Source organism: Suricata suricatta, unplaced genomic scaffold (genome assembly GCF_006229205.1).
Source record: "Suricata suricatta isolate VVHF042 unplaced genomic scaffold, meerkat_22Aug2017_6uvM2_HiC HiC_scaffold_181, whole genome shotgun sequence".
NCBI lineage: Eukaryota > Metazoa > Chordata > Mammalia > Carnivora > Herpestidae > Suricata > Suricata suricatta.
The window spans coordinates 59,748-82,974 of record NW_021862771.1 but is presented as its reverse complement, the minus strand read 5'-3'; the positions used below and the strand labels follow the sequence as shown (position 1 = coordinate 82,974).

Here is a 23,227-nt window from a genome sequence, read left to right as displayed (position 1 = left end):
CTTGTCTTCTGCCCCTCCCCCACTTGTGTGCGCGGGCACACTTGCTCTCTCTCAGGAAAAAAAAAAGGTGGTCGGTCACTGTAAAAAAAAAAAAAGTGCATCTGTTGATCTGAACGGCTTTACCGGCGTGCTGGATTCTGAGGTGTCAAACAGGCAGTGGGACCACCTCCCTCTCCTGCGCTGTCTGTGGCTGCCTGGGCACCATGCTAGGAAGATTCAGAGGGAGGGTGTGGGTTCAGCAGGGACAGTGAGAAGACTGTGAGGTGACGTCTGCCTCGGGCAGACAGGAGGCGAGGCGGCACCCGTACAAGGAATCAGTAACCCGGTTACAGACCAAGACTTCCCACGGCACAGAGAAGACAGGTCCGCAGGACACACGGGACAGACAGCCAAAGCTGCTGGCCACCAGCTGCCCTGTGGGCTGAGGGCATCGATATCTCAGCCCACCTGTGATCGTAACACCGTGGGTGGGAAGTTCTACCACAGATGTTCAGGAAATACCTATTCATTTAACGTGAGCGATCTGGATGACCTAGCATGAGGCTCAAGGGCAGAAAAGACCAGTCTGTTTTAGTAGCTCTAGTGAAGCTAAAAGCACCAGAATTACCTAGTGTCTAGTAATGTGCCTGCCAGTACCTCGGGCAAAGAGGCTGGAGAGAGAAGTAAGACAATGCCTTGCCTTCTAGAAGCTAGGTTTTTTTTCCTTTTTCTTCCAGGGTACCAACAAGACCCTTTGCTTGACCCAACAGAGCTGCTTCGGCTTCCTGCCCGAAACCCCAGAGGAACTGGGCCCCCTGCCCCCTCCTCCTGGGCTCCTGTGGTGCCCCACTTTCTTTGGCTTTCCAGCTCTCCAGTCAGGCCTTCTCACTTCTCTCAGAGCCATCTTCTCCTACTTATAGCCTTTAAATACAAGTGTCCTGTAAAGTTCTATTTAGGATCACTTGTCTTCTCTGTCCACATTCTGTCCCTAGGTGCTCGTGCATTCTGAGGGCTTTAGGCACCATGTGTCCTGCACCCCACAGCTACATATCCAACAGTCTCCTGGACACTGCCACTCAGATGTTCCAGAGACATCTAAAATGGCACACGTCCCTTGGGATGCCTGGGTGGCTCAGCTGGTTAAGCCTCTGACTTTAGCTCAGGTCATGATCTGGCGAATCATATGTTTGAGCCCTGATTCCGGCTCTGTGCTGACAGCTCAGAGCCTGGAGCCTGCTTCAGATTCTGTGTCTCCCTTTCCGCCCCTCTCCTGCTCATATTCTCTCTCTCTTAAAATAAAACATTAACAAAAATTTACAATGACACATGTCCCAAACAACACTCATCTTCAATCCCATACCTCTGCCCCTGTCCCCAATCCTGGGGAATGACGTCAATACCCACCCACTTGCGTAAGGCAGCCCACCAGGCTCTGCCGACTGTAACTCCTCAGTGTCTTTGAATCTATCCTTCGCTCTCCACTCTCGCTGCCTTCTTTCACACCTGCATCAACGGTGGAGTTTCCTGAGATACAAATCTCCTCATGTCACTCTCACTCTTGTACTTAAAAACCCTTCAATGCTTCCCCACTGCCTTCTCATTAATCTTAAAATATTTACTAACTCATTAATAACAACCATGAACTCAGCACTTGCTAAGATAATATATTCTTACAAAAAATAACAGTGTTTTCCAAAACCTGTTTTCTATGAGGGTTGATACATTCTTTAGGGACATGAAAAAGCATCCGTCCATGAGAAGAAAGCCACTGTTTTCTCTTGCCGCAAATCTTTTAAAGGTCTGACTTAACAATAGTTGGATTCTCACATTGGCTCCTGCATTCAATTCTGTTATATGTTACTTTGGCCTTTTTGTGTGTGTGTTTATTTTTGAGAGAGAGACAGAAAGAAAGAGAAAGAGAGAGAAGGGGGAAGGGCAGGGAGAGAGAGAAAGACACAGAAGCCCGACGTGGCGCTAGAACTCACAAGCCCTGAGCTGAAGTTGGACGCTTAACTGACTGAGACACCCAGGAGCCCCTGTTACTTTGGCCTTCGAAGCATACAAAGAAAATCTAGCCACAAACAGATACCTAGTTAGGGAAAAACTGAGTACACTAAGGGTCTTCTCAGATAACTGTAGATGCTCTTCTTTGACACTTCTCAGCAAGTCCCCACTGCTTTTGGGGTACAGCTGGGATTTCTTCCTGTGGCTTCCCAGCTTCCTGTTCCCCGCTCCAGAGGTCCTTCTCCACCTCACGTCCTAGGCTGCTGCTCCCCGAACCCCCAGATGCTCATCTGCCCTGAGGCTCGCACCGTACCCTCCGAGGACAGTGCAGGACACGTCACAGGGACGCGCAGGACCGAGCAGGAACAACCCGCCATTGCTGCGAGCCCCTGCGGGTGCCCGTGCGACCACACGCGGGCTCCTCTCGTGTGTGAACGCAGTACCTGTATGTCACCGTACTGCTCCCAAGTGCCCCGCGGAGGCTGCAGCTTGTGGGTAGGCAGGGATGTGCCTCAGTGCATTCATGCATCTGCCACGTGCATGGCGTGATACGCGGCCAGGGGACTGGGCTGTGACCCACAGGAGTGACTAATTTCCCGCAGCCCTCAAGAGCTCGGCTGGGGTCACATGAAACCAAACAAGAGGCACAAAGATGTGGCATGTGGCTGAGGGCTAAGTGACGGGCATCTCAAGGAGACTTAGGATAATGCAGTTCATGGCCGAAATTGGAAAGATGCAAAAATCACCCTCTCACATAGGAACCAGCAACCCGTTCAGCCCTCGGGGGGGAAAAGACGGGAGGGGCAAGGATGAGGCACAGAACACGCCCTCCTGCAGGGTCAGAGCGACTGTCACCACCGGTAGCTGACAGCCCTGACCAGTGCTTGGCCTGGAGCCAGAGCCGGAATGTAGCCACGAGATGTGAGGTGTCACACCCCTGCATCTGCCCACAGTGTATTAGTGTCACACCCCTATGTCTTTCCACAGTGTGTTAGTGTCACATCCCTGCATCTGTCCACAGTGTGTTACGGTGCCACACCCCTGCACCTGTCCACAGCTGTCACACTGTCACACCCCTGCATCTATCCATGGCATGTTCCGGTGTCTTTCCCAGCAGTAAGCAATCTTAGCAGGTGTTGGGAGAAAATAAGAAGCTGGAGGGAGACGAGATGAAATCCCAGGCTAGTTTCACAGCTCTCGGGTTTCCCTTTTTCTTTGTGGTTTATGCTACTGACCAGTTTTGGGGCTCAGATATGTCATACCACTCTTTTTAGCAAAACAGAGAGCACTTTCCACACTAGTGAGATCAGGACAAAACACGTCGTGCTGCTCAGTTTTCAGAGACCCTGTGCGGAAGGCAGAGGTCTCTGGGGGTACTGCTGCTGTCTGCCCGGCCCCCCTCTGTTCCTGTCCCGCCGTGTTCTGGGTGGGGAGGGGGGCCAGCCTGGGTGCCAGTGAGAAGAGGGCCACAGAGGGGCTGCCCCCAGAAAGCGCTGTGATGGGCGCTGGACCTGGGGCGTGAGCCACTGGCGGCGCCCAAGGCGAGGACTCCGGAAGCAGAGCAGTGGATCCGGATCCGGACTAGGAGCAGATGCGGATTCGGCTGGCTGTGCACTCTGCTGCCCGCCCTCCACGGCCAGGGCCCAGGGTGGCGCTGGGAGCGTTTAGCTCATCTCCGTTTCTGAAGGCTGGTGCGCTGACCCCTCTCTTCGGATGGGGATCTTTTCCTCCAGGGAAAGCCAGGATCAAAGAGGTCCCTGGCTTTTTTGGGGGGAGTTCTGATTCTGGTAGAGCATGAGAACACTCCATCTGGGCTGGAGGGGGCGGTGGTGGGGGCTGTGTGAGAAAGACAACATGGCCCCTCAGACCCGGCACGCCTGGTGCAGGAGGAGGACATGTAGCTCTCATCCTACGGGTTTTCTCTTAGTTTTATTTCCACACTGTGACCACCGAGCACGAGTTGGGGCAAGGGGCGCGCAGGGCAAGGACTCCTGCCCGGCTTCCTTGAACACAGGAGTGAAAGCATCTTTCGGTACGGAAATGACTCACTTCTGCATTCCAGCTCCTGTTGTCTCCCTTCTCTGTCTAAAGGAGTTCTGGTCATTATTTTTCCTCCTTCACTTATGCTCTCAACAAAAATTATTAAGTAAAAGTAAAAATTAAAATGAGTGCTGGTGCTTGTTACCATAAGTGTTTTGACAGAAGAGGTGAAACTCATTATTAAAAATGAGATTGGGTATTACTCAAGATTTCCCCTCTTTTTATATCTCCCTCCACAGGGAAGCCGTCCATCTTCACGTCATCGGTGACCACTTCTGGCTCCCCTGCCTGTCCCTGTCCTTCAGCAAGCACAGAGCCAGGGCGGCATCGCCCTCCTTCCTGGGGTCAGCTTCGCGCCCAGAGAGCTCTGGGACCCGGCGCTCTGCTCTGCGCAGCAAATCCAGCCGTCCTCAGGTTTGCGGTTTGTCCTTTGAAGGGGTACGCCACGCCACTGTTTAAACCCTTCGTGTGACACCCTGAGGTTAGGCCAACAGCCTCCTGGATGACATCACTGCCACCGACTTCGACCCCGTCCAATACGCACCGTGGGCAGGTGACATCGCTGTCACCAATGCTGCCCCCAGGTGAAACTTCCTTATTTTCACAATGCCGCCACCTCCACTGAAAATCTTACTACATAATGTCTACACTATCCTGTCCTGTTTGAAGGTCCCCCCAAACCAGGCCCATCCTAAATTACTTCCTACTCTCCCCTGCACGTTCCTTCCAGTCAGTGGAAGTGCTCCTGGTGACAACATCTGCTCAAAGTGTGCCTGTGTCCCTGAAATGCCCTCCCTGCTCCCCCTCCCTCCCCCCAGGAGTCTGCACAGGGCCTAGCCCTTGTTTTGGATCTGTAATTGGCTTCTTTCCTGATAATCCAAATTCTTACCGTTCTCTCTCTCTCTGCTCAACTTCCAGAGAACTCAGTCAAGCTGCCAATTTTAGAGAATATAACAGAGCCCGTGTTTCCTCATCTGGAAAGTGGGAAGCTGGACTAGACGATCCTTAAACTAATTATGAGCTGCTTCTTCCTAATCAATCTATTAAAGAATATCCTGAAGCCAAGCAGTTCTCGCTCAAAGGGAGCCCAACGGCCACCTACCTGCCCAAGCCGCTGCAGGAGGGATTCCTGGGCGACGCTGGTCCCGGGGCTCCGCCTCACGCTCCCCTGCACCCCTCTCGAGTGTTACTGCACTGATCAAGGCCGGAACCATGAGCTCCTCGAGCAGTCCCAGCTACCAGACCTGCAGCGTGGAGGGCCTCTGAGCGAGCAGCGGAGGACGAAGTGCTGTGTGGGGTGGTCGCTCCCAGCCCAGCGCCTGTGCTCTGAGCCACCAGCTAAGCCTGCTCCCCACGGTCCGTCCACCCTGGGAATCCAGCCTCCATATATGTGTGTATAAATCTCTATCATTTTAAAAAATGCGATTTTTAAAAATCTCGGTATTGCTAATCTATGTTATGATCTCAGATGAGAGTCATCACTCACCACTCTGGAAATTCCTGGGCTCCTGCTGCTTTGCTCACAAAACCACACCTGTCACCCGCAGAGTCAGGCTGCAGGGTCTGCGCCCGGCCGGGGTGGGCTCCCTGAAATTCAAGCCTTTTCAAGATGATCAGAAGGCCTTTTCCCGAGACACTCCTAGGGACTCCAGTGATCTTTCCTGCACTAGAATCATGTTCTGGTTTTGAAAACCCAAAGGGATGGCTTTCTTGGGGGAGGAAAAAGTTGTCAAATGATTATGAAGATGATTTTTCTAATATGCCCCTCCTTGCCATTATGTCTGCTTCAGGCTACATCTCTAAATTCACTTGTGGTCTTAAAAAGTGACCGATAAAGGATAAAAGAAAAGTTATAAAAAAAGACAAGGATTGCTTAGGCCTTCTCTCTCTCCAAAATCCTGACTATGTCATCATGAGACTGTGCCACACTCCTCTTTCTCATGAAGGCACAAGGCAGAATGGAAAATAGAAATGATTTTCTCGAGGTCACTTAATGAGTCAGTCTTGGAAGGGATTAGAATTTAGCTTGATCCTATCTTTCTCTTCTGAATTTTGTCAGAAAGGTCAGTGCGATCAAGCAGAGGAGCACCAAAACCGTGACAACGGCTTCTGCAGGGAGGCACAGATTGAAATCAACAGCTTAGCTTTAATTTCACTTGAAAACAGAGTTCTGGCACCTAATTTTCATTTAATTTGCAGATTTTTATCAACTAAGCCCTAGTAGCTTATCCCACACCTGATGCTGTACAGTTCATACTCATACGAGAAAAAAGTCATAAAAGAAGCAGCTCTAACTGATGAGATTGCTTGGCTGACAAGGCAGCACGGCAAATCAACAAGAATGGTTTTTAAATCAAATTGCACCAAAAAGTGAAAGAGCAAAGCTAAAAAGGAAAAGTGCTGAGAAGTATGCCACAGGCTGTCTTTAAAGTGGCCTGGGTTCATCTAGGCTGAGAGCCTGCTCCCTCAGGATTCAAGATGGACCCCTCCACTGTGTGCACATGCACTCACACGCTCACACACGCACGGGAAGGTACAGCATACGGTTTTCAGGGCTCCCCACGGAGTGTGCCTCCTCCGGAAGCTGTGTAGCCCCCTGGGCAAGGCTAGGTGCCTCTCCTACAAGAGTGCTCACGACACTTTATTATAATAGCCTCGTTCTACTCTCAGCTCTGGGAGAGGAAGGACCATGCTGTCCCGGTCACTGTGACGCTCCCCGGGGCCTGGCTGGACTACTAAACATATTTTGTGGAAAGTAAGGGTTCATGGAAACCGTAGTGCCGGTGGGACCAGGAGATGAGTAAGCAGCTTACTCAGAGACCTGGGCTGAGGCAGGGGCCCTGAAAGAAACTCATTCGACGGGGCGGCACCTGCAGCACAGAGGTCCCCTGGGTGGGTCTTGCTAGTTAAGCGCATTGAGGACTGTGCCCACTGCAATCGGGAGGAGCTGGTCACAAAGGACCAGACAGGGTACGAACTGTCCAGAAGAGGCAATTTTTTTTTATTAAGTAAACTCTACCTCCAACATGGAACTTGAATTCATGACCCTGGGATCAAGAGTCTCGTGCTGTACTGACTGAGCGAGTCAGGCACCCCCAGAACTGGCAAATCTATAGAGAACAGATTAGCAAATGCTTAGGGCTAGGGAGATAGGAAGGTTGGGAAGTGGCCGCTACTGGGCAGTTTCTTTTTGGAGTAATAAAGATGGTCTGACCTTGAATGTGGTGATGGTTGTGCAGCTTTGCAGATACTAAAAATCACTGAATTGTATACTTTAAGTAGATGAATCATAAGGTATGTGAAGTCTACCTCAATAAAGCTATTAAAAAACTTAAAAAACACATTGAGAACTTGAAAGCACTTTTAATACACTAAATATATTTTACTAAATTAAAAATACTTGATTAAAGATAGGAACTCCCATGATTTACAAGGCAGAAATGACTCATAATAATGCATATGTTAGATGTTACCTAACAACTGTTGCCGGGGTGGATAACGAGAGAAGCAATTTTCACAGCCACAAAAGGTGGCGAAGCGAGGGTGAGAATAGATCTAGCTCAGTTTAACTGAACACCACAAAAATAACTGACACGCATGCGTGAGTAATGGTGAGCTGCTGTAGGCACCAACATCCCTCCGCACAGGCCAAACAGACTGCTTGTTGCTGAAAACAGAAGTGCTAAGCAGGAAAACACTGGCAGCCCAAAGAAGTGAAGAATAAAGAAGAAATCACCACCAACTGACACTCCATTGCTTTGCTGGCAAGACTCCCACTTGGCATGATGCATTCACAGTGGGCCTCACCCTCACTCTGCTTATAATGGAAATGGAGATCTTATGGAGGCACTTTCTGGAAAGTTCAATCACCAAGTTTACACTGCAGCATACAATGGCATTATCATCTACAGCCAACAGAGAAAATGGTGGTCCCACAAATAACAGATGATCAAGACCCAGAGAAAGACTTCTTGGTACAACCTTGCTTTGAAAGCTGCTGCTACATAACCGTCTAGAGCAGTGGGCTGGCAAAGGTTTTGTTTGTTTGCTTGCTTTTAATGACAGATCAGACAGTAAAAGTTTTAGCCTTTGAAGACCAAGAGGCAAAACTGGAGACACTACACAGGTACTTACCGAACCAGCGAAAATGTAAAAACCATTCTTAGCTTTGGGTTTGGCCCAGGGGCTATAGCCTACTGACCCTTGTTCTAAAGGTTACAAGTTTTTAAGAGCTGTAACTATCAGATTAGCTCCTAAATCAGAACTAACTCTCTCTCACACTTCCTGAGAGCCAGAAAGCAGAGGTCCAATGAATGAGATCATAACAACTAATATCTGGTAGATCCTCCCGGCACGTAAAGTAATTCTGTATAAGTTACTTTATTCTCATGACAAGGCTCTTAGGTAGATGGTGTACAGAGCACCCTGTCACCCAGGGCTGACCCCTTAACCGCACACTCCTTGCTCCTTCAGGTATATTCCACGGCTTTTCTATTGTGAGCGCGGGTCTGTTCTCTCCGGACTGCGGAGAGGAACAACATGCCCGGAAGCCGTGGGGACACGGGCAGCGATCCTGTTGGCCGCTCACGACTGTAGGGCATTTCAGTGACTGCCCTGGAGGTGAGAACACAGAGGCTCTGCAAAGCCTGACTGTGGCCCCTCACTGCCACTGTGCAGTGAGGCCGCTCCGCCTCGCCACCGCGAACACCCTGAAATACGGAGTCCTTGTCACCTCCCCGCCCCCCCCCCCTTTTCCACAGATCAGTCTGTGGCCCAAATAATCCTTCCTAAAAACAAACCTAACCTGCTCTCCCGCTTAAAAGGCTTCATGACTCATTACTTCTAGAACAAAAGGAAAAATAACTCTTCGTGTGGCCCAAGACCCCTTCGGTCCTGGCCTCCGCACTCTCCCCAGCCTCGTCTTCCACTGCCTCTTAGGGAAACCAGCGCTTAGGCAAATACAATTGCTCTTTGCCCCTCCCCCCGAGCTGCTCTGAACCCCTCTGCTTCCTTACGAGGCTCCCTGGGCCCCGGCCTGAAACGTCCACCTGCACGTCGGCATCTTCAAGATTCCCTCAGCCACGCGGGGAGGTGGGGACTCTCGCTTTGCTGCTTACAAACTCCAGCAGGAGCCCAGCACCCGGGACTGACGCACCCACCCTCCCCTGGGGGGGCCGCACACCCCTGGGGGGTCAGAGCAGTGTCCTCTAGTCCCTCCCGGCTACATGCTCCAGAAGGACCAAGAGAGAAAAAAATATGTAAAACACGCAGGTCCTGGCCTTCAAGAGTTCGCCTACTACTAGACGACTGAATAAAAGCTAAGCTTGTGAAAAGTTATGCGATGGCCCCGAATGGAAAAATGATCTGCAGCTGCAGGTACCAAAATGAGTCGGCGCTGTCACCAGCCACGTGGCCAGCGCCTCTGTGAGGGGGAGGGGAGCACCTGCGAGGGGAGTCAGGGTGACCGAGCAGCCCGCCCACTGGAACCACAGGCGGTGAGCTCCACGATCCTCACTGCAAGTCCTCACCACCACCGTCCTGGGCCTCTCGGCAGGTAACTGCCATGGCAGGTCCAGAAAGGTCACATCACTGTGCCTGATGAACATGAGGGCACCACACACTGACCCGCAGGGCTAGGGTCTCAGGCTCCAGAAGAAGCAAAGTCAACAGTCTCCCCACTGCTCACTGTCCTTTAGAGCCATGCAATCTGTAGACGCTACGGAGCATTCTAGAAACGTTTTCAGTGGTGTAACATCACTGTTAACTTGGGCGAGCGGAGCTGTGATGACCACAGATGTGTCCCAGAATGAGGCCAGCGATTTGGACTGGAAGGGATGCGTGTTCATCCAATCCATGGGCGGCTGCTCGGTGCTGCATTCGGAGGACACTCCTTTCAAAAGTGAACCAATTTTTCCCGAGTCTCGTGGTCTTTTCCTGCTAACTCTGCTTGGCTCTTTTTTCCTTTACATTTAAAAAAAATGTTTATTTAATTTTGAGAGAGAGAGAGAGAGAGAGAGACAGAGTACGAGTGGGGGAGGGGCAGAGAGAGAGAGGGGGAGACACAGAATCTGAAGCAGGCTCCAGGCTCTGAGCTGTCAGCATGGAGCCTGATGTGGGCCTCAAACCCACAGACTGTGAGATCATGCCCAGAGCCGAAGTTGGATGCTCACCTGACTAAGCCACCTACGTGCCCCTCTGCTTGGCTTTTAATTTGTGGGGGTGGGAGTGGGTGGCCCCTGAATGCGAACACCGCTCTCCCACGACCCCTCAGACACTTTCTCCCTGCCTGAACTCTGGTTTTCTCACTTCCCTGGAAATGCTTTCCTTCCTCCTCTCTGTGCTCAGGACATGTGGGTCTCAGGGTGTCTTTTTTTTTAATAAATGAATCACATTTTTATTTAATTATTATTTAAAGTTTGTTTTTTTGAGAGTTAGAGAGCACACACATGAGGGGCAGAGGGAGAGAGAGAGACAATCCCAGGCAGCCTCCGTGCTGTCAGCACAGAGCCCCATGCAGGGCTCAAACTCATGAAACACAAGACCAGGACCTGAGCCGAAATCAAGAGCCAGACGCTTAAGCGACTGAGCCACCCAGGTGCCCCTATCAGTGTGTCTTTAATGGTTTGCTTCACACCTGTCCTCTCAGAGGTTATCTGTACACTTTGCAGCCCTGACTATTCACCTGGATTCGGCTGGCCTCAGTATATTAATTCTGTGAATACTGATTATACACATATTTAATATTAATTCCCTAACTATGTGAGTTCCCAGCATGTGCTAAGCATTATTCACATACCGGAGATACAAAGAAAATGTCTCAGCCCACCCCCAAGGCACACTGGTAGTGTGTCTACTGGCAGACCAGTCACTCAGGAGGGAGGGGCTGTGCTGGTGAGCGCCAGGAAAGAGACACGCAGGGGCCGTAGGAACAGAGAAAGGATGATCAGAGCCTACTGGGAGGCTCGACAGGCTTCCCAGAGGAGGTGGATGATCAGAGCCTACTGGGAGGCTCGACAGGCTTCCCAGAGGAGGTGAGACCTGAAAGGGACGCAGGGGTGAAGCCTCGTGTGTGTGCTGGGGACCGGGAGGCTAGCACGGGGACGTGTGCTGTGGCAGAGCAGGGGCAGGAGTGAGGGCAGCCAGTGACAATCAGCTGGGCAAGGCTAGCCTAAGGCTGCGCGTCGGGCCAGGGGAGGCCACGTGGCTGAGACGCAGGTAGGGCTCAGGTAATGAGTGTTAATGACTTTGAAAGCCACGAAGCGCTTCCAAAGGAGTTGGGTGGAGCAAAACACTCAGATTTGTGCTGTTAAACAGATCACCCTGGGGACAAGTCGGGGGGCCAGGTGGGGACTGGGAGGTGGTCGTGGCAAGGCTCCAGGTGGGGTGCAGACAGGGAGTGACAGCTTTCCTTCTCTCAGGTGAAGCCAGATGTCCTGGCTCCGGTCTTTGGGCAGGTGGTGGTGCTCTCCATGAGAAGAGTGAGTGAGGAGGAAAAGCCCAGTTAGGCAGAGAAATGGAAGGCGTCAGGTGCCTGTGGAGCGTTCAAGTGGTGGTGCCCAGTAGGCGCTGGGAGGGTTAGGTGTGGAGCCCAGGAGGGAGGAGTCTGGTCCCGATCTAGATCTGGCAGCTGGAGTTCAGTGGGGTGGATGGGTGGGACTGAGGTCCCCTACTGGGATGGGTGGGCCTCGGGCAACAGGAGGGAGCCGGCGGTGCTCAATATGATTGGCTGCATCCGGGCCTCGGTGCCCACACAGCTGAGAGCTGGATTTCAAGATGGCCTCCTCCCTGCTCTCCCCTTTCTCCCTTCCACCGACACACTGCAGTAAGATGGATTTTTCTAGAACACTGTCTACCTTTACTACTGTCTAAACCGCTTTTCACAGTCTCCTATTCAAAACCCAAATCTGAGGTCGGGTGTAAACACTGCTCCCTCCGTTACAGGTGCGGCACGACTTTCCACTTCTCACTCTGTGCCCTCCATGTTTCAGTCAGGGGGCCTGGGCACGCCTGCACCACTCTTGCTGGTCCTCTGCTCAGGGGATAACCTGCCTCACGTCAGCCCACCCAATCCTGCTGATCCTTCCAGGCCCTGGACCCACGTGGTCTCAGGCTGTGCTGACGTGCTTCTCAGACTGCTTACGGCTCCGGGAACTCGGGCCAGTGTTTCGTCGTTTTTGGGTGTCAGCTCACTCTGTCCAAGCTCCCTGAAGTTGGTCACAAATTTATTCAGGGAAAGGACATGTTTTTCACTTCTCTTGTGCCCACAGAGTACCCATTCTTCACCAGTCTTGCTTAATTTCCAGTAACGACCGGCCATGACCCCAGAGCCGAGTGGGGCCCACAGGGGGTAGGGGACAGAGAGCACTAAGCTGCTGCCAGGCAGTGAGAGAAATATGACAGAACAAGGCAAAAGAAATAGAAAGGAATACACTGAAACAAGCATTCCAAAATAATGCCGAAGTCTTATCTATCAGAAACCTCTACCAGACAAGAGGGGGACAGAGTGACTCAGCTAACAGACACGAGCCAGCCTCTATCACCGGCCACCCCAGGGCTGGCACGGGGACACAGTGGCCATGAGGGCAGACATGGAGGCCCTGTCCCACTTCAAGGGAGAACCAGCTACTGACAGCAGCAGAGACCAATGCTGAGCCCTCGGACACCACCATCCCTCAAGGAGAATCAACGGGCAGTGCCACACTGACTGCACCGGGCCCTTCACCCTGGAATGTGCCCACTCCCAAATCTATAGTTGCAGTTCCTAACCGCCAATGTGACTGTCTTTGGAGACAGGGCTTTTACAGAGGCAAGTAAGGTTAAATGAGGTCCTGAGGATGGGATCCTGATCCAACAGGACTCATGTCCTCATAAGAGACGCCAGGAGCACGCATACTCCAGGGAAAGGCCACATGAGGACAGAATGGGAAGGTTGTCATCTGCAAGCCAGGGGGTCCTCTCCAAATACCAACCCTGCCAGCACCTTGTCCTTGGACTTCTAGCCTCCAGAACAATAAGAAAAAATTTTTTTCTGTTGTTTCAACCAGTCAGTTGGTGGTACTCGGTTATGGCAGCCTGAGCAGCAAATCTTGACTGAAATTGACACATCTTCTGGTTATGGGTCTGTCTGCCTTTCCTGCCAACCAGCATCACTACCTGTGGGTTCACAGAAGTTTCAGCTACTGACCAGGGTTCCAACTAACATCGCATCAGATAATGAGGCCACTTACAACAAAGCATGCACAGCAGTGAAAAGGCCACGGGATGTAGTGACCCTCTCACGTCTCATACGACCTGGGAGCTGCCAGCTGGCCAGACCAACGAGACCGCCAGTTGAAGGTGTGAGTGAAATGCCAGTTTGCAGAGGATGCCCTGCGAGGACGGCACTCGTGGCCCCAGCACCCAGTGCAGACCCTAAGTCAACAGACGTTATCCATGGACTGTGTCCCCAACAGGTGGATCTTGGAAGTAAGAGGCAGGAGGGGACGGGATCCTGATTACCCTCTTACCCAGTGACCCACTTGGGAATCCTGCTTCCTGCCCCTGAAACTCTAGACTCCATGGGTTTATGTGCTGCACCAGGACGTCACTTGGTACTCCCAAGTGCTGCACCAGGACGTCACTTGGTACTCCCAGGTGCTGCACCAGGACGTCACTTGGTACTCCCAGGTGCTGCACCAGGATGTCACTTGGTACTCCCTGGTGCTGCACTAGGCCATCCCCCCTTGTACTCCCGTGCCCCGGATTTTACAGTAAACAGATGAACAAGGGCAGCAGACACAGCCTGAGAAAGGCATGGTGACGAGGACTCAGACCCCACAGGGATGAGGCTCTGTGTCACTTCACCAAGTGCGCCTTCCAGCTGAGAGTGGAATGGGAAGTAGTGGAGGGAGATGATGGCCAGTGTGGCCTGGGGACCAGCTCCAGCAGAAGGGTAAAGTGTGCCCTGCTGACCTTCCTCCTGAAGGTTCTCCTGGGAAAAGAACACCACGGGAATCTGCTGTTCCGAGAACTTACGTGAACCAGGACGATGCAAGGGGGATATTCTGGTCCACCGCCCCCCCAAACCCACACCTCCCCCAGCACTGAAGCGCCCCACCTTCCTGCTATGGGGGTGCCGGCAGCTGACACCTCTCCAGGGCTGCCCCCTCTGTGGATGGAGCACACCTGAGAGCCGTTGGCCCGAGACCTGCAGTCTGCACCCAGTTGCTGGCTGGGGGAGGTTCACTCCCTGGCCGAATCCGGGGCTCCTCCGTTCCACAGCCCCCCGTGAGGCGGGCTCAGACCCTCTTCATAACTGCCATTCAGCCACCCTGTGTCCTTCACCACCCCTCCCCCAAAAGATGCTGATCCAGACACTGTTGTCTGGGAAACATCATGCGCAAAAATGTGGCTGGAGACGCCTGGCGGAGTGATCCAACTTGCCCGGCTTGCTCGTGAGCACAAGGTCCAGAGCCACCTAACAGGGCGTCTGGGCATTCTGAAGGCACCTCAGTCAGTCTATTTCCCCCAAATTTGCTCTCCAGACGTTGGTGAAATGGGGCTATCATCGATCTACTGTATCCAATTACCGAGGCCAGAAACCTCAGAGTCGTATCCTCAGAATTGTACCCTATCTCTTTCTCTCCCTCACAGCTCTGTCCGTTCTGCCTGGAAAATATTTATATTCACAATGACTTCATTTTTGGGACCCTGATTATTCTGAGTTCTCATACTTTTCATTCTCCCTTCTGTTTCCTGGAAGGATCCAGCTCCTCCTCTGGCTGCATACAAGGCTGAGCCTATGTTCATCATGGACATAAGGCTCTCAAAGAACTCGTCTGGCACCCTGCTTTCACCTCCCTACCCTCCACAGCTGACTCCACGATCTAGAACCCCAGCTCTGACCTCTCTGAGAGGGAGGTCTCTTCTTCACATTTAACTACATCACAGGTGTCTTTGTTGTATGCTCCAGAGTCACCTCAAGTTCAAATGCATCTCTGGGGAACAACCTGTGCTTCCCTCTTTCATCAGTGGACTCAGCCTGTTAATAAGAGACCCCTTCTTCTACCTCGATACAGACTCAGGGACCGAAATCTCCAGTGGACACCGGATGCCACACTTGCGCTCACTTCCCCAGACCACTGAGGCCTGCGGCCCCAATCCTCATGCCCGTGAAGTCAGGAGAGAACAGTGCCCTCTCTCATGTCCCAGACGGTAAAGAAGATGGAGACCGGAAACAGAGAGCCCACTCACTGGGCTGGCTCACAGCCAAAGAGAGCCCAGGTAGGAGGTTCTGGCTGATAGACAGGAACCCTTGAAGGACAAGCGTGCTACCAGAGTGTTGGAATACAGCAGTTTTGGTAGATAAATGCTCAGTATCTCCTGATGCCTGATAACAAAGTTAGGAAAACAGCATTTATTTGATTTGCTGGTTGTTCTCTTGAAGTTTTCTTACCTCCATATTCTCACCATTTCAGCCAAGGAAAGTCAAGAAGTTTTACATGTGCTCTTCACTCCAGAGCACGCCATAATAAGCACTTTAACAGGAAGACACTGTGGCTTTTACAAGATGAAAAGAACAGATAAATATCACGTCTTGTTAACTAGGTTGGTGTTTCTCTAAGAAATACTGTTTATCTAATAGGAGTGGAACGAGAATGTCCAGTTTGACCAGTCTTTCAACTACCTTTTTTTTTTTTATCTTTAAAAAACCCTGAGAATAGCCACGATCAGAGACCTACATCCTACCTGGGAAAACGTCAAACTATCCACATTGCGACACGCAGGAGTGAAGTGCCCTCTCCGCCGTACAGACGGCCGTCGCGGCGAGCGTGCCCGGGCTGCGGGGCGTGTCTGCTGACTCACCTGCTGCCTCTGTCTCCTCACTTGGGCGAACTGGGAGAGCATCAGCTGCCGGTCCAGCTGCTCCATCCTCTGCTGTCTCTGGATGTCCACCGTGGCCCCCATCCCGATCCTGGCTTCGGCCGCGGGTTCCGAGGACGAGAAGATGGGCTCGAGAGTCCAGGAGCAGAACTTTGCCGCCCAGCTGGGGACGCAGAGAACCCGGTGGACCTGAAACACTCCACTGTGGTAGCAGACGCCCGAGATCTGAAAGAGCAAAGTCCAGCTGGGCTGCTTCACCGCAACAGTGTTAAAGAACGCGTTTAACATAGAAATCAAGAACCACGAGGTAGTTCAGATGGTATTTTTCTTCATTTCAGCAGTGTTAGGTGATAACCAAAACCCTACCAAGTTGCTGACTAATAAGGAGGACAAATCAACAAAAATTTAATTTACTCAGTAAAAATATTTGTTTTGTTAAAGCTAGAAGAGGTGGCAAAATCCTAAGTACTGGTAAAATATTTTAAGAAACAATATTTTCTTAAAAAAAAAAAAAAGGTTGTATAAGACCTGATCATCAAAACACTTTCACACTATACCAACGCTGTGGTTACTCTTACTGGCAGATGGCCATCAAAGAGAGACACCAGCAGATGACAGCTTTAATGGTGTGATCCAGCCACATGATACATTTATCAGAACACAGGGGCGGCTGGGCGGCTCAGCTGGCCGAGCGTCTAACTCTTCATGTTGGTTCAGGTCATGATTCTAGGGTTGTGGGATCAGGCCTCCCCATCAGGCTCCGTGCCGAGTGTGGAGCCTGCTTAAGATTCTCTCTCTTTCTCTGCTTCTTTCTCTCCAGCTTCTGCACATGCTCTCTCTCTCTAAAATAAAATTTAAAATCATTTGTCAGAAAATAAAGACAATCTAAAATTTACATGGTGTACTAATACATTTTTCAGGTACTGATTTTTCTAGTTTTAAAATTCTCACCAAGAGTTAGTAATTAACAATTCTATTCACAACCAAGCCTACGAAACTCATACCTTTAAGGTAATTTATATGATAATAGACGTCTGAAGACTCTATGGTTTGTTAGGTTAAAATGAGCATGGCAATTCCTCTGTAAAAAAAAAAAAATCTTTAGGGGCGCCTGGACGGCTCAGTCAGTTAGTGTCTGACTTAGGCTCAGGTCATGATCTCATGGTTTGTGAGTTCAAGCCCCGCATTGGGCTCAGTGCTGACAGCTCAGAGCCTGGAGCCTGCTTCAGATTCTGTCTCCCTTTCTCTCTGCCCCTCCCCTGCTCATGCTCTGCTTCTATCAAAAATAAACAAACATTAAAAAATTTTTTTAATAAAAAAATTTTAATTCTGTGAATTTGAGTCTTCTTCATATAAGAGGTTATTCAAACCAAATTAGAACATAATTGATAATGTGCTAATAAATACACTTAATATTTTCTTAATAAAATTTATATCAATTAATTAGGCAAGATTTGTTGAGCCTCTAGTGGGTACTCTGTTCTAGGCACTCAGAGGACACCAGAAGACAAGGTAAGCAAGACCCTACTCTTACGGAGGTAACAGTGGTCAACACGGAGAACACACAGTAAATGAGCAAACACAGTAATTCCAGATACGTTCTGTGAAGGCGACAAAATAAAGTGGCTTCGAGCAGGGACCATCTTTAGGTCAGATGTCAGGGAAGCTTTGGCGGAAGTGACATTTGAGCAAAGATCTTCAGGATAATGAGATGCCAGAGATTCGAAGGACGGGAGGAAGCACACTTCAGGCAGTGAAAACAGCAAACCTGACGCAGGAGTGAGCCTGGGAATGTCTGTTAGAAATCTTAGCGGGGATGCTGACTGGATAGTGAGACAAACCTGGAACTTAGGAGAAAACTGAGAGAGATAAAGATTAGAGGTCACCGGCACTGACAGCAGTGAAAGCGATGGGACTACATGAGATAATAGTAAGGTTGCGGGACGAACAGAAGGGTGAAGAGAACTTAGGATTCAGCCCAGCAGTCTTCTGTGGGTGGACCAAGAGGAGAGCGAGTGACGTGCTCTGAGGAGGGCTGCTGGGGGCAGGAGGAAAGCCAGGAGGACACAGCACCATGAAGCAAAGAGAAGAGTGTTTTAAGCTGCGAACAGGCGGTGGAGAACCTGCAGCTCCGCCACGTTCAAGCAGGACAGGGAGGAAAATGACCCCGGACTTGGCAGAACAGACACCGCTGAGGACCTTCCAAAAACAGCTGTGGTGCAGCAGTAGGCGCCAAAGACCGACTGCAGAGAGGGAAGAGTAAAAGTGGAGGAGCTTTGGTTTCAAATCATTTCCATGTCACTTTTCTCAAAAATGGTACAAAACAACATAGAAAATGAAAACAAGCATCTGTAATCCGAGCCAACTAAACAAAACAGAAAACACATGGAGGAATTATAAAATAACTGGGCATATGGGAAGAAAAGGTAAACCCAAATGCTGGCAAGGGGCCCCAGAGCTGAGACCGGCTCCGGGATCAGAGGCAGGCGGGTGAAACGGGGCGCTACTTCACTCTGTGAGGATGCAGCTCGACTCTCGACTCCTGCCTTCCCCGCCCCCCAACGTAGCGCACGCCCCACCCCCAGCGCAGGGCACGCCCCCCCAGCACAGGGCACGCCCACACGCCCACTCTCCTCCACGGGGGAAGGGGAAGAGCTCTGCGCGGCACGCAGGAAAGCTCTGGAGCGGGCAGAGCCAGCTCAGAGGAGGCCTGGGGATCCACCTACGAGATTCCACACAGAAAAGATAGGCCCTCACAGAGTGTCCAGAAGACAACAGAGTGGGTGTGGGGATAGGGGGGGCTCTATTTTAAGAGATAATAGTTAAGAGAGTTTTCCCAGAATTAATAAAGAATAAAAATCTCAGATTGGAAATGTAGGAGTCCCAAGAAGGATAACAAAAGAAAATTTATATCTAGATTCACTAATGTGAAACAAAGAAAGAAGTCCTTAAAAGTAACCGGAGATAAAATATAGACTGCTTAGAAAGGAAAAACAATTAACTATCTGCAGAACAGCAAACTGTTATAAAGAAAACTAAAAAACTATATAAAAAGGCACATTAAAAAACCACCTAGTAATAAAGGCATCATATCCATGAATGGGAATTTAAAAAACTGTTAATATACGAATTTTCACCAAATTGATATAAATTCAATATAATTTAAAATAAAATATTTTTTTAAGTTTATTAATTTGTTTTGAGAGACTGAAAGAGCAGCATGGGGGGGAGGAGGGGCAGAGAGAGGGAGAGAGAGAATTCCAAGCAGGCTCCTCACTGTTAGCACACGGTGCCGACAAGGGACTCGATCGCATGGACTGTGAGATCATGACCTCAGCCGAAATCAAGAGTCAGACGCTTAACCAATTCAATTACAATTCAAAAGCCACAGTGTGCCAAAAGTCACCATAAATGAAGTAAAGGGAAAAGTAAGAGCCTAAAGAAAGTATTTAGAATCCTTGAAGTCAACAAGTATTCAAAATACATAAAGAGAATCTATGCATTTATCAGAAAAAAATAATCAACCCAACTTAAAAAGTAGGTGAAAAGGCAATTTCAGAAGAGGAAATTCAAAAGGGCAACAAACATATGAAAAGATGTTTATTCTCACTTGTTTTTAGGGAAATGAAATGTTGAAATAATAATAATCTGGAAAACATGGAAAGATCAGGGATCACGTTTTGGTGAGGATGAGGAGAAGTGGCAAGCCTCACAGGCCCGAGGACCAGTGACGCAAGCTCTCCGGAGGACAATGTGGCTGTGACCGAACCCGAGCTGGGCGGCAGGCTCGCTTTGGGGAATGCTCCACGGCAGTGCTGTCCTTAATGGTCAGGAGATGAGACCAAGTGTCCCCGCGAGACCCCTGGCACAGACTGGGCTACTCATCCAGGGGATCCCTAAACAGCAGTTAAAATAAGCCAGGTGTACATGTACTCATGTATTTTTTTTAATTTTTAAAATTAATTAATTTTAATGTTTATTTGTTTTTGAGAAAGAGAGACAGAATGAGAGCAAGGAAGGGCAGAAAGACAGGAAAATGAATCCGAAACAGGCTCCAGGCTCTGATGCAGGGCTTGAACTGTGAGATCATGACCTGAGCCGAAGTCGGATGCTTAATCGACTGGTCCACCCAGGCACCCCTTGTTAATATATTTTTTAAATGTATCATACATTGTATCCATCTTTTCCCTGAGATTCCAAAACACAAAATAATAGTATAGACTATTTATGGACACATCCTTATACCTTAAGTGCAGAACATGGAGAGAGGCTTCTAGGGCAGGATGCGGAAGAGGGGAGGGATGGGGGTAGCACTATCTGCTTATATTTATAATTTTTTTTAACAAAGAAAGAGATAGGAAGTATTATGGCAGAAATACATAATGGATTGAGGGCAAGGAATTAGAAAATCCTTTTCTAAAAATCTGGGTAGGAAGGAAAACAGAAAACGGGGCTGTATTGCACTGGTTTTGCTGAAGAGAGCAACATGGTGTTACAAACCTAACAAAATAGGAAAATGATTCATCAAATTAGAACTGAGAGATCTGAATTAAGTAAAAAATTTTTAAAGTTTGTTTTTTAGCTTCAAAGCCTCCACTATGACTGTGAGTTTATCTATTTCTCCCTTTATTTCCCTTTTAACATCTTGTACGCGTCTGGAAATTGTTATTAGGCAATTGGCCCTTATCATAACAAAGTATCCCTTTTTGTTTTTAGTAATACTCCTATAGAAATCTATTTTGTCGAATATGAATGTGGGATTTCAGCTTTCTGTTTCCATGATACTTCTTTATCTTTTGAGTTTCAACCTTTTTGTGTGTGTCTGTGTTTAGTGTGTTTTGTAGATTGCATATAGCAGTTTCTGACTTTTAATTCCAGTCGGACTATTTCTGCCTTTTGATTAGAGTGTTGAGCTCTTCATACTTAATGTACTTACTTCGATATATAGTTGGATTTTGCTGTTTGGTTTCTATTTGTCTCATCTGTTTTTTGTTCTTTGTTTCTCCTTTCCTATCTTCTTTTGTGTTAAAACAATAGTTTTTTAGTACTTCATTTTAATTTTATTGGGTTTCATTTTGCTTTTAGCAATATCTCCCTGCATATTTTTCTTGTGTTTGCTGCAGGGATCTTACAGAACCCGTCTTTAACTTACCGCAATGTGCTTAGTGTTAATACGGAATTACTTCAAGTAAAATACAGTCAGCTGGCAAGAGTACACAGTCGTGCTTAGCCAATGCCACTTTTTTGTCTTATACAGTGTACCTCTATATAGTTTATGCTGCATGATGTTACTTTTGCTTTATGTAATCGTATGTCTGCTACAGAAATTAGGTAAAAATAATGAAAATCCACAGCTGTTGCCTCTATTTAAGGAGTTAACAATTTAGCAGGGGTTCTTAATATGGAGAGTGGGGGAGCAATAGATTTTTTCAGGGAATTGATGAAAGATAAAGATTTTTACCCTCTTGCCCAGGTCTCTGCCTGCCCCCTCACCTTCCATCATGGACACACTCACCAAAACTGTGTGTTCAGTGTTAGTAGACCATCCTGGAACAATTAGGATAACTTAAAACCCATTAATAAATAAGTATACTATGGCAAATTCTGGCAGGGATAAAATAGGGTTTTTGATTTCATTTGCTTAAATTTCATCCTAATGGTTTGCTTCCTATTTTTTTTTTAACATTTATTTATTTTTGAGAGACAGAGAGAGATAGATCATTAGCAGAGGAGGGGCAGAGAGAGGGGGAGACATAGAATCAGAAGCCGGCTCCAGGCTCTGAGCTAGCTATCAGCACAGAGCCCAATGCAGGGCTCAAACCCACAAACTGTGAGATCATGACCTGAATTGAAGTCAGATGTTCAATCGACTGAGCCACCCAGGTGCCCCATCGCCTCCTGTTTGAATGTATGCTCTGAAGAGGAAGAACTGTGGTTGGTTTTGATCAGTTTGATCTGCACCTAGAACAGTGCCCGGCACATGATAAGAACCCTTAAAAGTATTTACTTGGGAGAATGGGCAAATGAATAATGCTCTACAAAAATAAATACGTTATTTCAGATTCTTTTAAGGACATTAGAAAGTTGCCAGCAGACACATTTTTGGTGCTAAGTTTATACTTTCCCACATGACGCAAAGGTACAGTTCACCTGTCTGTGCCTCTGGCACACCAGCATGACCTCAAGTCGTCAAATAAATAAAGTGCTATTCATAAATGTTTCAGCTATTCATAAAGGATTAAAATACGTAGAGCTTAGACAGTTTAGTTTTCCATTAATATTTGATAATTACCACCCTATTCTATGACAAGATGGGAAAGCTAAGAATGACTGCATTAAATTCTCCCTAAGTTATACCTCATTACTACCACGAGCTTTGAGAGAGTAGTATTATTATACTACCTTACATCTATACATTATTTTTAATGTTTATTTATTTTGAGAGAGAGTGCGTGCACTTGAGCAATGGAGGGGCAGAGAGAGGTAAGGACAAAAGATCCAAAGCAGGTTCCAGGCTCTGAGCTGACAACACAGAGCCCAATGTAGGGTTCGAACCCATGAACCATGAGATCATGACCTGAGCCAAAGTCGGATGCCAACTGAGCCACCCAGGCGTCCCTTTACACATTACTTTTAACTTTAATTTTCATAATCTCATAAACCTTCCATGTACTGGGACTTCTGAATGAGAATTTTCTCGAAACCCACAGTTTGTGAAAAAAGAGGCTTTAAAAATAGACTAGATGCTCAGATTTGCATGTCGAGAGGCCAGGGGAAACACTAACAGAGCGGGAAGCCCGAGATCAAGCTGACAGGCCCAATGACAAGGGACAAAGCAGTAGCACTGGTGCTGGGAAGGTGGGGACTGAGGTCCAGGATGACCAGCTATGGGACAAGTGACACAGCCCTGGGAAGGCCAGCTAGCGCCAGAATCCGAGCATTCAAGCAGCAGAAATTAGGAACCCTGGCCCAGGAAAAGAAGCTCAGAGGTCAGGAGAGCACGCTAGGCCACATGCAGTGGAAAGCACAGGCCAAAGACCCAGGCCACAGCCCAGGATTAGTGCCAGGAGCTCCCCATGCGCCAACAGAAGCTATTAGCTCATAAATCTAACCGAGAATGTAAAACTCGGGCAATGGTTTTCTTCTAGGCCATTAGTAAACATGGGCATCAATTACACACTTATGCTGATTTTTCAGATTAGTAGTCCTTTTAGAAAGGGAACCATAAAATAATGCGCATCGGACATGTAAAGAATTTAATTTGCTGGGCATAAAATAGATGAAACCCTCTTGATCACAGACAGTAAACCTCAAGTGTCCTGGTCCTTCTCAGTATTGGCAT

General features: G+C 48.8%; 1 protein-coding gene across 2 annotated transcripts in view; it reads right to left on the bottom strand.

The window, feature by feature from the left end:
- The window catches only part of LOC115284741 (ubiquitin-associated domain-containing protein 2-like), a 71,185-nt gene that overhangs the window by 20,325 nt on the left and 27,633 nt on the right, over nt 1-23,227 (bottom strand). For both annotated transcript variants that reach the window (XM_029931228.1, XM_029931229.1), the window contains one exon: nt 15,868-16,110. In XM_029931228.1, the coding sequence (XP_029787088.1) occupies nt 15,868-16,110 (243 nt within the window). The remainder of the gene's footprint in view (nt 1-15,867; nt 16,111-23,227) is intronic.